This window comes from Netta rufina (genome assembly GCF_964035555.1).
Source record: "Netta rufina genome assembly, chromosome: 16".
Taxonomy (NCBI): domain Eukaryota; kingdom Metazoa; phylum Chordata; class Aves; order Anseriformes; family Anatidae; genus Netta; species Netta rufina.
This window is the reverse complement of record NC_140140.1, coordinates 15,041,922-15,054,032: the sequence shown is the minus strand read 5'-3', so window position 1 is coordinate 15,054,032 and position 12,111 is coordinate 15,041,922. Positions and strand designations below refer to the sequence as shown.

The window sequence follows — 12,111 nt, the reverse complement described above, 5'->3', positions numbered from 1 at the left end:
ATCCTTTGGAGAGCGGCTGTTTTGGAGGAGCAGGGAGAGCTGGGCTCGGGGCGGCACACCCAGCGGCATCTCTGCCCGGCTCCAGCTGGAGGACAGCCGGTCCCGGGGGACGGGGACAGTTGGGAATGGGGCCGCACGGAGCCGTGCCACGGCCCAGGTGGGTCCTGGCTCCCCCGGCCGTGAGATGCCAGGATCCTGAGCCCAGGTCCTGCACGGAGGCTGCGGGCTGGAGGTGCGGGCCGTGCGGTGCTGTGACAAGCAGAGCCCCGGCGAGCCCTCGAGGGAGCAGCGTGCTGGAAACACTGACAAATATCACCGGGGTCCCGCAGCGGGGAAGGGCAGCTCCCCCCCCTTCCAAGCCCCAGCTTCCCAGCCTCTTGCTGGTTTCGGAGGCATCTGCCGACCAGATTGTGCCACTGCGTGCCCGTGCGAGGACGTGCCACCAAGCAGCGGGGTGTGCCCGGGCCCAGCTCCGGATGCTCCCCTCCTTGTGCCCCCCAGCCCGTGGCCCCACTGCCAGCTCCCCGGCACGCTGCTACAGCCCCATGGGTGCCGGGGCCGTGCTGCTGGAGCAGCGCCCGCGGTGCTGGGTGGCTCAGCAGGAGGCTGAATCCTCGCAGGGAAGGGTTGGGTGACGCTGGGAAGCAGCTCAGGGCTGGGGGCGTCCCGGGGGGAGCCGTGGCGAGGGGGCTGGGTGGCCCAAAGCACGCGAAACCCTGAGTATGGAGAGGAGAAGGGGGGCTCTGCACCACCGTGCACGCATGGGAGAGGGGTCTGCAGCCTCGGGGCCGGGTGTGCGTGCGCACAGCTCCGTGTGCCGGCACGATTCCTCCCCGCGGCAGCTCCCCGAGGGTGCCTGCACCCTCCTCGATGCCCTGATGGAGCCGGAGCCACACGGTGCAGCCAGCAGGCCCCAGAACATTAGGAAGAGAGCAGCACCAGCATGCCGGGCTCAGCAGGAGCCCTGTCTCACCCCAAAACAAGCAGCAGCCCACCCGGGCCCCCGTGGCACCGCGGCTCTGCGGGACGGCGCTGGCTCCGGCGGCTCTCGACGCCCAGCGGGAGCCAGATGGGGGGCGAGGGGCCCGGCTGCCCCCTTCTCCCCTCCGTGCCCTCACCACGGGCACCTCCACGGGGCCGGCGATGCCGGTGGGATGCCGGTGGGATGCCGTGGCTGGGCTCGGGGCCTCGCTGCCTCCCGCCGCCCCCCGGCCCCGCTGCTCGGCCCGCGGCACCCTCCGCCGGGGCCCATTGTTCTGCCGCGCCGGGCTGCGGGGCAGGATTCCTTTGTCAGAGCTGAACAATATTTTATTCTAACAATTAACCAAACACGCCCGGGCTCCCGAGCCTGTTTGTGATTATTGGAGGACGAATTCCCCAGCCTCGCTCTTGGTGTCGGCTCCGCCTGGGGCCGCGCCAGGCAGAGGGGATCCAGCCCCGCCGAGCCCGGCTCCATGCGCGAGGGCCACCGTGCCCACAGCCCCCGTCCCTGCAGCGGGTGGCGGGGGGCTTTTGGGCCCCCTCGGCCCTCTCAGGAGCCCCTGAGCATCTCCAGCGTTGTCTGTGTGGCAGCGGAGCAGGGGCGCGGTGACTCATGGAGCCGGGGGGCTCTGAATCATGGCGCTCTCCGGGCAGGATGTGGCCCCGCGCTCGCGGCTTGGTGCCTGTGAGCCTCTGGTTTTGTCCTCAGTGGGGTGGCAGCAGCTCGTTCCCTGCCACGTGGGACAGGGCTGCTGCTTTTCCTCGGGGTCCCCAAACTCCTCTGGCCCCCTCGCTGCCTTCCTGCTCTCCCAGTCCTGGTTTTGGGGCAGGGAAAGGTGCTGTGGGGTGCGGGTGCTCCGTGCATCCTGACTCTCTGAGCCCCTCTCCATGCTCAGGCCTCATTGTGGTGAAAAAGGGAGGTTTCTGCAGCAATTTGCCACGTAGTCCTGGCAGAGGTTAGATTGTCCAGTGCAGCACAGGTGATAAAATCTCTTAAAAAGTCCCTTGCTTGTGGTCATTTCCTCTCCACCCCGTTGCTGTTCCCAGCCAGGAGCGACGCGGCGGAGGAGCCCGAGGCAGCAGGGGGATGTTTGCCATCCCAGGCCAGCACCCAGGGGCGAGCCATCCGGGGAGATAAACCCTGAGAATGTTTTTTCCATGGCTGTGGAGACGGACGGTCAGCTCCTGGGGTTTCCAGGCGCAGAGGAAGGGATCTGCAGCCTCGGGGTGGGAGGATGTTGAAGGGGCGCACGCTGCAGCACTGCCTTGGCGCTGAGTGTTTGGCACGAGAGGGCACCGGGTGCCTAAACCTGCTCCTTCAGGGCCACCTCCTCAGCTGTGTCCCCCAGCCCTGGGCTCTCAGCCTGCTCCTGGATCCTGAAATTCAGCGAGTCCTCGAAGCACAGCGGCTCGGGCGGCGGGGCCAGGCAGGGCAGGCGCAGCACGGCACCGGTGAGCATCCCGCTGAGCAGCGAGCCTCCAAGGGCCACAGCCAGCCCTGCCACTTGCCACAGCGCCTGCCTGCCACCACCGCAGCCCCACGGATCCCCCGCCACCCCGCTGCCATCGACGTGGGACAGCTGGCACCTCTTGGTGTCCTCGGAGGCCACCAGGACGGCCACGGCGCTCGCCACCGCGCCGAGGATGCCCGGCAAGCCGTGGAGGTTGTGGATGCCGCACTGGTCGTGCAGCGCCAGCCTCCTCGCCAGGAACGGGGTGAGGAATCGGAAACCGAGCAGGCAGACGAGCGAGGAGAGGCTGCCCAGGGCCAGGGAGGCCGCCGGTGTGATGGGCACGTCGGCCAGAGCACCGATGGCCACCCCTCCGGCCAGGCTGCCGTTCTGCAGGTGGCCCGGGCTGAGCTTGCCGCCGCTCTCCAGCAGGCTGGAGGCCACCACGGTGGTGACAGCGCCGGCGCTGAGGGCTAGGAAAGTGTTCAGGATGGCTCGGTGCTGGGCATCGCCCGGTTGGCACGGGGCGGCCACGAAGCTGGGCCAGAAAACCCAGAGGATGAGCGTCCCAACCAAGGCCAGGAGGTCGGATCGGGGCGTCGGGGTCTCCTTGGGATGCGCCGGCCGCCTCTCCGTCCCGAACAGAGCCTTGGACACGCCGAGGCCGAAATAGCAGGCGAAGACGTGGATGGTGATGGTGCCCCCCACGTCGCGGACGCCCAGCTGGGTGACGACGAGCCACTCGCTTGCGAGGTAGACGGGGACCTCGCAGAAAGCCACGGCGAGGAGCTGGCAGGGGCTCGTCCTGCCCAGGACGGCCCCGACCGAGATGAGGACGGTGACGGCGGCGAACTCGGCGGCAAGGACGTCGTGGAGGCCCAGGCGGAGCCGGCCGTGGCGCACGCCCTGCAGCAGCAGCGCCCACTGCGTGGAGACGTTGAGCAGGAGGAAATTGTGGGCGAGGGCGCTGAGCCCGTAGCGGGGCAGGAAGGCCAGCAGGAGCCCCAGCCCCACCGCCAGCATCACCTGGATGTCCTGGAAGAGGGGGAAGAGGCTGGGGAGGTGCTCAGCAGCCCGGGTGCCATCCTCTGACTGCGTGGCCGCAGCCGAGGGCTCGTCGTAGGTGGCGAAGAGGGCGAAGAAAAGCAGCAGGGCGCCCTGGAAGAGCCCCAGGGAGAGGGGCAGGAGGCGGCGGGCGCTGGCGGGGGGCGGCGTGGCCATCCTCGGATGTGGCAAGAGGGGACGGTGACTGCGGTGCCGCGGTGCAGGGGGTGGCACAGGAGGGGATGGTGACCACGGGGCAGGGGACGGCAGCCCGGCCGTGCCGGGAGAGCTCACGGGGTGAGCCGTGCTCTGCTGCTATCTCAGGGGTTTTATGGCCAGGGTTAATTTTTAACCGAGGATGAGGGCTGATGTGCCACAAGGAGAGACTTTTATCCCCCCCCTTCTCTCCTCCTTCAAAGCAATGCTCAGACGTCGCCCGTGCGCTCTTGCTTGGCCACCATAAAAAGCGGGCACGAGGCTTTTAGGAGTTTGAAAAGAGAGAGGAAAAGAGGAAAAGCCTGCTGGGGGGCGGCGGAGGAACCCGTGGGGCCGACAGCAGTGCTGGAAATGAGGGGGGCACCGCGGCGTGCGCCCACTTCCCCCCCTCTCCAGCCCCTGCGCCCACAACGGGACCTCTCCAAACCCCACAGCCACGGCTCGGAGCTGTGCAGAGCCCCCAGAGCCGGGGCTGGGGAGGGTCCCACGGGTGCTCGGTGCCACAGCAGGGGTGGGGGCCCACTTGGGCACGCTGCAGGAGGCGGGTGAGCTCTGCCAAGGCTCCCGCGCTGCCTCCGGCCGGCCGGGGACGGCTCCCGGCCCATCGCAACCCAAGGCAGCGCCATGCGTGGCTTGGGGATGATGTGCGCTCTGCTCGGCAACTGCCCGGCCTCCGCAAAGCCCCATAAAGCTCCGAAATCAGGCCGAAAAGATCATTTTCTCACAGGTTTGTGTTGGCTTGAATGGCTGGAAATTCATTAACAATTAGCGCGCGAGAAAAACAAAGCCCAGAGCAGCCAAGCAGCTACCCCGAAGTTTCTGGGTTGCTGTTTAATGTGACATTTTGCCAGTGAATGTCTGGAAAAAAAATATGAGAACCACAAGAACAAAAGGCAGAAGGGTTGGTAAATATTTGTTCCAGAGAGAAGATATTTTTGTGCTGTCCCTGATCTCAACACCCCTGCCGCGGGCGCTGGCTCCACGCCGCTCTTCGTCATTGTTACTGGAGGATGAGGCAGGCGAGGGCGCAAAATGGGAAACAATTGTTGAATAATCTGCGCGAGGCTCCTTTGCCAAACCCTCCCCTGCCATTTTTCAACAGCAAGATGCTGGAAATCAGGGCAACGTATAGGAGGAGGAGGTGCTTTGAAGGAAGCGCCGCCGGGCCTTGCGTTGGGGTTGCATCGTGCCGAGCCGCCTCTCTCCATAAAGAGGGGCAAAGAAAAACCCCAAAAGGTTTTTTTTTGGGGTGGGACCTGGGGATGCTTCATCAAGCAGAGGCCTCCGTGCTTGTCCCTGCCATGTGGGCAGAGCAGGAGAATGCCACCACGGGGACCCCAGGGACACACGGGGCTGGGGTCCCCGTTGGGCTCGCTCTGGTGTCCCCAAATGCCGGTGGGGGACGCGGTGGGGCCGGGGAGCACAGCGGGATGCTCTCGCCCACCTCCCCCCCAGCAAACACGGGCTGAGCTCCCACCCCACAGCCCCATCCTGCTCTGGTGGGCCACAGGGGATGCCTCATCCTCCCCCACCCCCTGCTGATGCAAAAAGGGGAAAGAAAGGCAATTTCAGCACTGCTGACCCCATTGCATTACATCCCGGGTGTGTGCCGTACCCATCGCATGCCACATCAGCCCTCCAGCGGGATTTTTCAATGGGATGGCTCGACACAGAGAAAAGCTCGACCCAGAGAAAAGCTTGTTAGCTCCTCGTGTTTAAGATAAATCCTGGTCCCTGGCTGGAGCTGCTGGCCGTGGTGGCGCGGTGGCCTCGGCTCGCTGCTGCCCGCTGCCCCTAGCCAGGAACCGTGGGGTTTGGTGTGGGGTTTCCAGTGGAAGCACCTTGGTTCAGGTCTTTTTTTGGGGGGCAGGGCTGAATAAAACGCTGATAGGAAAAGCTGCACAGAAGGAAAGCAGGGTTTGAACGGGTATTTTAAAAGGGGAGAGTTGTAAAGGTTTGGGAATCGCAGCAAAGAGCCTTCTGGGAGGGGTGTGCTGCAGGAAGAAAACATCTCCAGAGCATCTTTGTGCTGCCGAAGCACCACGGTGTGGGGAGATTTGAGAGGAAAAGCCCTTCTGGATCCAGCCGGTGCCCGTGGCAAGGTTTGGAGATGCGGGGTTGGCACGGGCGGCTGTGCCAGGTCCATAAACACCGTGTGGGTGCACCCGGGGAACACGGCACGGGGTCAGGCTGCCGGGCTGCGTGCCCGGAGCTGGTTGGGGAGGTGACAGCTCCTTATCTCCATCTGCGGCTGATAGGGAACTGCAGGCTCAGCGGGGTGGAGCTGGCAGGCGCTGGAGCCGGTGCCCGCCCTGGGGCCGGTTGGTCAGGGTGCTGCGCCCTTGGGTGCGTGCCCTTTTCCTCCTGGAAACCTTACCCCGGCGGCGTCTGGGGATTTGGGATGTGCACGTGGGTTCCCAGAGGGGCAAAAACCAAGGGCAGCCACCAACAAGCTCCTTTGCCGAGCCGTTTGGTACCCCAGCACCTCTGTTGGCAGGCGGGATGTCCTTTTTAGCCTTCCAAAAGCAGACGAGGGCAAAGAGCAGCGCTGCCCGGCTGCCCCCCCCCGGGCCAAGGACCCCAGCGCAGAGAGCGAGGGACCCCGGCGGGGTGCAGGTTAAAGAGTAACCTTTATGGCCCCCATAAAGGGAGGTCGAAGTTCCAGGAGGTCAGCGGGGAAGGCGAAAGTCCCCCTGCCCCACGGCACCCCCGGCCCCGCGGAGCAAAGGGGGGGGGAAATGATTAACTTGGGGGAACTGGGTGCGCCCGCGGGATGGGGTGGGGAAAGTTTGGTCCCTCCAGGAACCCTCCGCGGGCACCGGGGAGTTTTTTTTTTCTTCGGCACCAAAGGAGCAGGGCCTGGGGACGGAGGAAGCATCTGGAGAGGGCCGGGGCGGCGGGGAGGGGACCATTGAATTCCACCCCCCACGTCCCCCTTTCACTGTGTGGGCAGTTGTTTTATGGCAGGAGGGCTGGGGAACCATTTTAGCATGATCCACGCTGAGACTGCTCGAGGAGTTCCCTGCTGAGGGCTGGATACAAAGAAAAGCTGAATTAACTGCGGGTCATATAAGGCAACAGGATCTGACAGATCCGAGCCAATATATGCTGGCAACAGCCAGTCCATGGCACTGTGAGAAAACACTCCTGCAAATTTAACAAATCCCTATGGTCTAGAAAGTCATGTACAAGAAATTACTAATGAAGGGATCTAGTCATATCTGGATTTCCAGACGTTGGTCATACTCCCACCGCATTTTGCAGGCCATATAAGTACATGGATCTGAATCCAGGGCGCTGGAGACCAGGAGAGGATTGTTCCGACCGTCTTGCCTGACCCTCCTGCGTCACACCGCGTCCTGCGCCCGAGCCCAGCGCTGCCGGCGAGGCTCAGCCGGGAGGGGATGCTCAGCCCAGCCGTGCCGTGCTGTGCCGGGCGGTGGCGGCCGGATCCTGCAGCTGCCTGGAGGAACCCCAAGGGGTTGGGAACCTTGATGGTAGCGGGGAGGTTGGGATCGGGTCCCCTCCTGCCCCGTGGTGATGCTCCGGTGCCCGGGGATGGGTGCTGGGGACCCCTCTGCGCGGGCAGGAGGGAGAGGGGGCTCCGGCTTCATCTCCACGGGGCTGCCAGAGGATTCCCAGCCGAGGCACAGCACGGAGGGGAAGAGCTGCTGGTCCCCCCTTAATTCCCAAATTGTTGTCAGCCCTCTCCCCACGGGCACCCCGAAAGCCCCGTTCCCTAAAAACCTTCGCCACCCAGCTCCCCGCTCCCTCCCCATCCATCCCCGAGCCCCCGTAGCTCCTCCACAAGCACACAAACACACGCCTGTTCTCTAACCCGTCCCTTTTATTATATTTCCCCCCCCCTCTTCTCAATTCCATCCCGGCGATGCCGCCGGCGGCCGCGAGCCGTTAAAAAGCCCCCGGATGGTTCTGACCCACGGAGCCCCGGCGCTCGCGGGGCGGCTGCCGGAGCCGGGCAGGTGGCCAGTTCCCCCCCCAAAAAAACAAAAAAACCTCCCCCTTCCTTGAACCCCTGGCGAGCGGGGGCTCTGCCCGGGGACAAAAAGGCACAGACGTCACACCCGCATCACGCGGCCCGAGTGGCCTTCTCCATCTTGTTAGCACATTGTGTAACACAACATGTGGAGGCGCTGGGACCGCACACACATGCGCTCCCCAACAGCCCAACGAGGGGGGAAAAAATACAAAAAAAAAAAAAAAAAAAGAGAGAGAGAGAGAGAGAAAGAAGAGAAAAAAAAAAAAAAAAAAAAAAAAAAGGAAGCAATTTAAGCTTTGAATCTTTCTCTTTAAAATGTTCTCATGGCTTCATTAGAATTTGCAGCCACAGAGGCTTTGAAGACCCTGGTATAAGGAGTGAAACATCTGGAAAAATTAGGATTAATGAAAACATAATTCCCAAGACTAAAGGAAAGATTAATCCTGCGTTACCACTTGTGTGTTCCACAGCTTTTCCCCAGCTCGTAACGCTGAACTTATTAAATCGCCTTGAGCTGAGTTTTCCTTTTTCTCTCTCCCTCCCCTATTGAGCCGAATGGAAGCGACTGATGCCAAATGTAACGATAACCAACTGTGCCGAGCAGTGCGTGTGCGAGCGCGCCGCCCGCCCCGCTCCACTCCGCTCCCAGGTGGGCGCCCGTGGCCGGCAACCGGGGGTCCCGGGGGGGGGGTCCGAGCCGAGGGGCCGAGGGGCTCGGAGAGGGGCGATGGGCGCTGCGCCCGGCTGGGCTGCACCTGCTCCGCTCCCCGCAGGATCGGGGCCGGCGTGCCGGCGAGACGAGGGGGGATGTTGGCGAGTTAAGGGCCGAATTTGGGGGTGAAAGACCCCGTTTCAAAAGGCTGGGCTCTCCCCCGAGGTGCTGGTGCTGGGGGGGGGGCGTTTTTGCCAGGCTGGCTGCGGGAGGGCAGCGCCGTGCCGTGTAGCCCTGCGCCGTGCCGTGCCCGCGTTGGCACCGCCGCTCTCTGCTGCGGCACTGGCCGCGTTTTGTCGCCGCTGGGGCGAGGCTTTGAGCTTGGCGTTGAGCAATGCGAGCCCCGTGCCAGCTCGCTCCGTGGGCGCTGCTTCTCCGCGCGGGGCTCCTGCAAGCGCGGCCACCCCGCGGGGAGGCCCGGCCGCAGCAGGGCTGGGGCACGCTGCAGGGCTCAGCCCCCACCACGTCGAACCCTGCTCGAGCCCCTGCAAAGCCCTCAGAAGGGTTGGCCAGGAGGATTTGGGGCTGCTCCGGAGCTCGGCTCAGTCGTGTTGGGGCTTTGCACGTGGAGGGACCGGCTGGGGAAGCTGCCCTTGAGTGGAAAACCCTTTGGCTCTGTAGGATGCTGCAGCAAATTCCTATTTATTCAGGGTCCTAGTGTGATCTGCAGGCAGCAGGGAAGTGGTGGTGTTTCTGGGGGTCATGTTAAGGGTTCATCCCTCTTTGTGGGCCTTGGCACGGCACAGGAGCTCCTTGGCATCAGCCTCCTGCTGCTCCAGGTCCCTTCTTCGTTGCCGCAAAGCCCAGCGAAGCAGACGCTAACTCACCGAAAAAAAAAAAAAAGCCTGCGAGCAGGGTCAGTGCAGTTCTCTCCCCAAATTAAACACCAGTACATATGTCTATATAGTGGTGTTTATTTAGAATAATAAAAGGAGGCAGATTTCACTTCATTACGCCTTAATCCGTCCCACGTTTGGCGCGGGGGAAGGCCGGGCAGCGCGAGCCCCGCGCCGAGGCCAGCTGCTCCGCAGAGCCGCTCTGGCGAGCAGCTTGTGCAGCCTGTGAGGTAGCAGGAGCCGGCTACCAGCTGCTCTGCCTGGCTGCTGATAGCCCCCCGGGTGGCTCCACGGGGACAGGGATGCTCCGAGGACTCAGCTGGCCCCGAGGGCTGGAGGAGCAGCGGGTGCTGGGAACGGTGTGCGGGGCGCAGCGCGTCCTCTTTGGATGTCCCCGCTGGGGTTTGGGTGGCACCTCGCCCTCTGGGTGCCCCCCAGGACCTCTGTTTGCCATCAGCTCGTGGAGAAGCAAGATGTGGTGGTCTTTGGGGGAGCCTGGCGGGGATGTGCGTGCAGGGCTGCAGCCTCCACGGGCCATAGTTGCATTTGTGCCATGCGCGAGGGAAAAGGGCACGTCCACCCCACGCATGGGGCGCAGGAGGGGGCAGCGCACTCTGACCCTATCCTACGGGGTCCTGGTGTAGGGAAAGGCTCCCAAGAGAGACAGAACGGACAGGACAGGACAGGATGGAGAGGATGGAGAGGACAGCCTGCGAGATGCACGACAGATCCGTGCCCACACAGCATCCTCCCTGCAGCACCACGAGGGTGACAACCGGGGCTGCTTCGGGGCTCTGCTCCCTCCTTCCCACGCCGCCGCCTCGCTCGGCGCTCCCGGTTGTTTTGCAGAGAGGAAATCTGCAACCTTGCTCTTTTTTTTTTATTTTTTTTTTTTTTCTGTTTTTCAGTGCATGTGTGCGATGGCGGGGCCCAGCTGGGGGTGGCGGCGGTGCCGGCGGGCGCCAGGTGCCGGCGGCGCGGGGCGGGAGGTGCCCGGCGCTGCGGGGACAATGCCGGCGGCGGCCCGCGGCGCTCGAGTCCGCATTGTGTGAGCGAGGAGGAGATGGATGAAGGTCACATCCTGCCCCCTCTTCCCATGCCCGGCACCAGGAAAAAGCTGCGCTTTGTAAATACGAAAATAAACAACAAACTCTTCCCCCCATTTACCACCTTTCCCCCCAACCCCTCCCCCAAAAAAACACCACAACAACAGCCCCGGCGGTATCGGAGCCACCTGCTCGGGGAAGTGATTTTTCATATAGGCAGGAAGCGGGGGTCTAATTAAATCTCGGGTCAAGAGCATAAAGGGAGAAAGAAGTTTATTTACAAGCCCTCGAGCGCAGCCGGAGGGGCGGGAGGGGGCTGCAGGGGTGCACACACCTCTGGCTGCGCGTCGGATTTTCTGCGTGCCCGGGAGGGAGCGGCGGTGTTTTGGCACCGCATGGGGGTGACAGGGAGAGCTGGGCACCGAGGGTGGGCTGGGGGCAGAGAGGAGGAGGAGGAGGAGGGATGAAGGCAGAGGTGGGGACCCTCTGCCTGCTCCTCGTGCCGCGGTGGCAGAGGGCAGCTCTCTCGGAGCGGGAGGGCGCAGAGTCCCCACTGCCCCCTTCCCCTGCGTGTGGAAAACCATCCCGGCCAGACCTACAAGAGCGTCTCCAGCCCTCAGCGAGATCATATGAGGTTTCTGTTTCACAAGAAGGAGGATGGCATTTCCATTGTGCTCGCTGGGGATGTGTTGCAATGTGCAGCCGCTTCCATTCTTTGTCTTCCTCCACGCAGAGGAGGAGTCTCAGCCTCTTCCAGAGTGACCCATCACACCCTTCCCCCCCACAGCCGCGAAATTCGGCTCCGCTGCCCTCGGCAGCCCTCGGCGCGGGGCGAGCAGCCCTGGTGTCCCCGTGTCCTCGTGGGGTGGCACCTCCACCCGTGCTTGGGCATCTCCTGTGCCACCGACGCTCTTGGTCTCCAAAAATGCCCCCACCAATGCCCCCCAGTGGGTTTGGGGACACGCGGTGATAGCGGTGCCACGTCATGTGCCACTCACACTCTCCAGGGTGCCCCAGCTGCAGAGCCACTGCTTAATTTTCACAATAAATTAATGAACCGGGGCCTGACTCCACCAAAGACCCAGCACTGAGCTGGGGATGGCTGCAGCTCCCCCAGCTCCCCCAGCACCTTGCTGCCCCGCGGCCAACTTTTGGGAACCGCTGCGGGAACATCGTCTTTGGGCAGCCCGGACCCATTTCTATTCTCTAGCCAGGCTTTGTGTGCTGAGAGCGAGTCATTAATGGGGCATTATGATGAAAAATAATTCAGAAACAGGCAAGCACCAGCTGGAGGGGCTAGAAAGGAGCAAACGGGTTGGGGGTGCTGGTGCATCGCCATTGGGTCCCTTCTGCAACCACCATGGGGACACAGGAGCCTCACCAAGGGCACCCAAAACCTGCTCCAAGGGCACCCATTGCAGAGCCAGGAGCAGGGCTCCCACTGTCCCCATCCCTCCCCATGCCGGGGACGTCCCCTCCTTGCCACCAGCACCCCGCCACCGCTCGCGGTGCCACGGGACGAGGACGCAGCCCCGGCCCCGGTGCCGGCCGCGGGCCTCGCTCCAGCTGGGCGCTGTTTTGTAAGGACTCCTGGGCCTCTGCGGCGCAGAGATAAGCCCAAGAATTCGCCGGCCGTTCCAAATATCCTGTCCGCTTCCGCCCGCCGTCCTCGCGGCCGCTCCAGCCCGTTTGTCTCATTTCCGCAGCCGCACGCTGGGGAGAGCTTCCTGTTTTCCCCCGGCCCCGGGGCGGGCGGGAGGAAGGGCAGGACAATGGGCGCAGGCTGAGATGGGGACGGGGACACGGGGGACACAGGGGGACACGG

General features: G+C 63.6%; 1 protein-coding gene across 1 annotated transcript; it reads right to left on the bottom strand.

Moving 5' to 3' along the window:
- Positions 1-2,285: 2,285 nt before the first annotated feature.
- LOC311215293 (ammonium transporter Rh type A-like) lies at positions 2,286-3,653 on the bottom strand (the record flags this gene model as incomplete). Its single annotated transcript, XM_084296389.1, has 1 exon — positions 2,286-3,653. One exon carries the CDS (start codon positions 3,651-3,653, stop codon positions 2,286-2,288), a length of 1,368 nt encoding a protein of 455 aa, XP_084152515.1.
- Between the last annotated feature and the right edge of the window lie 8,458 nt (positions 3,654-12,111).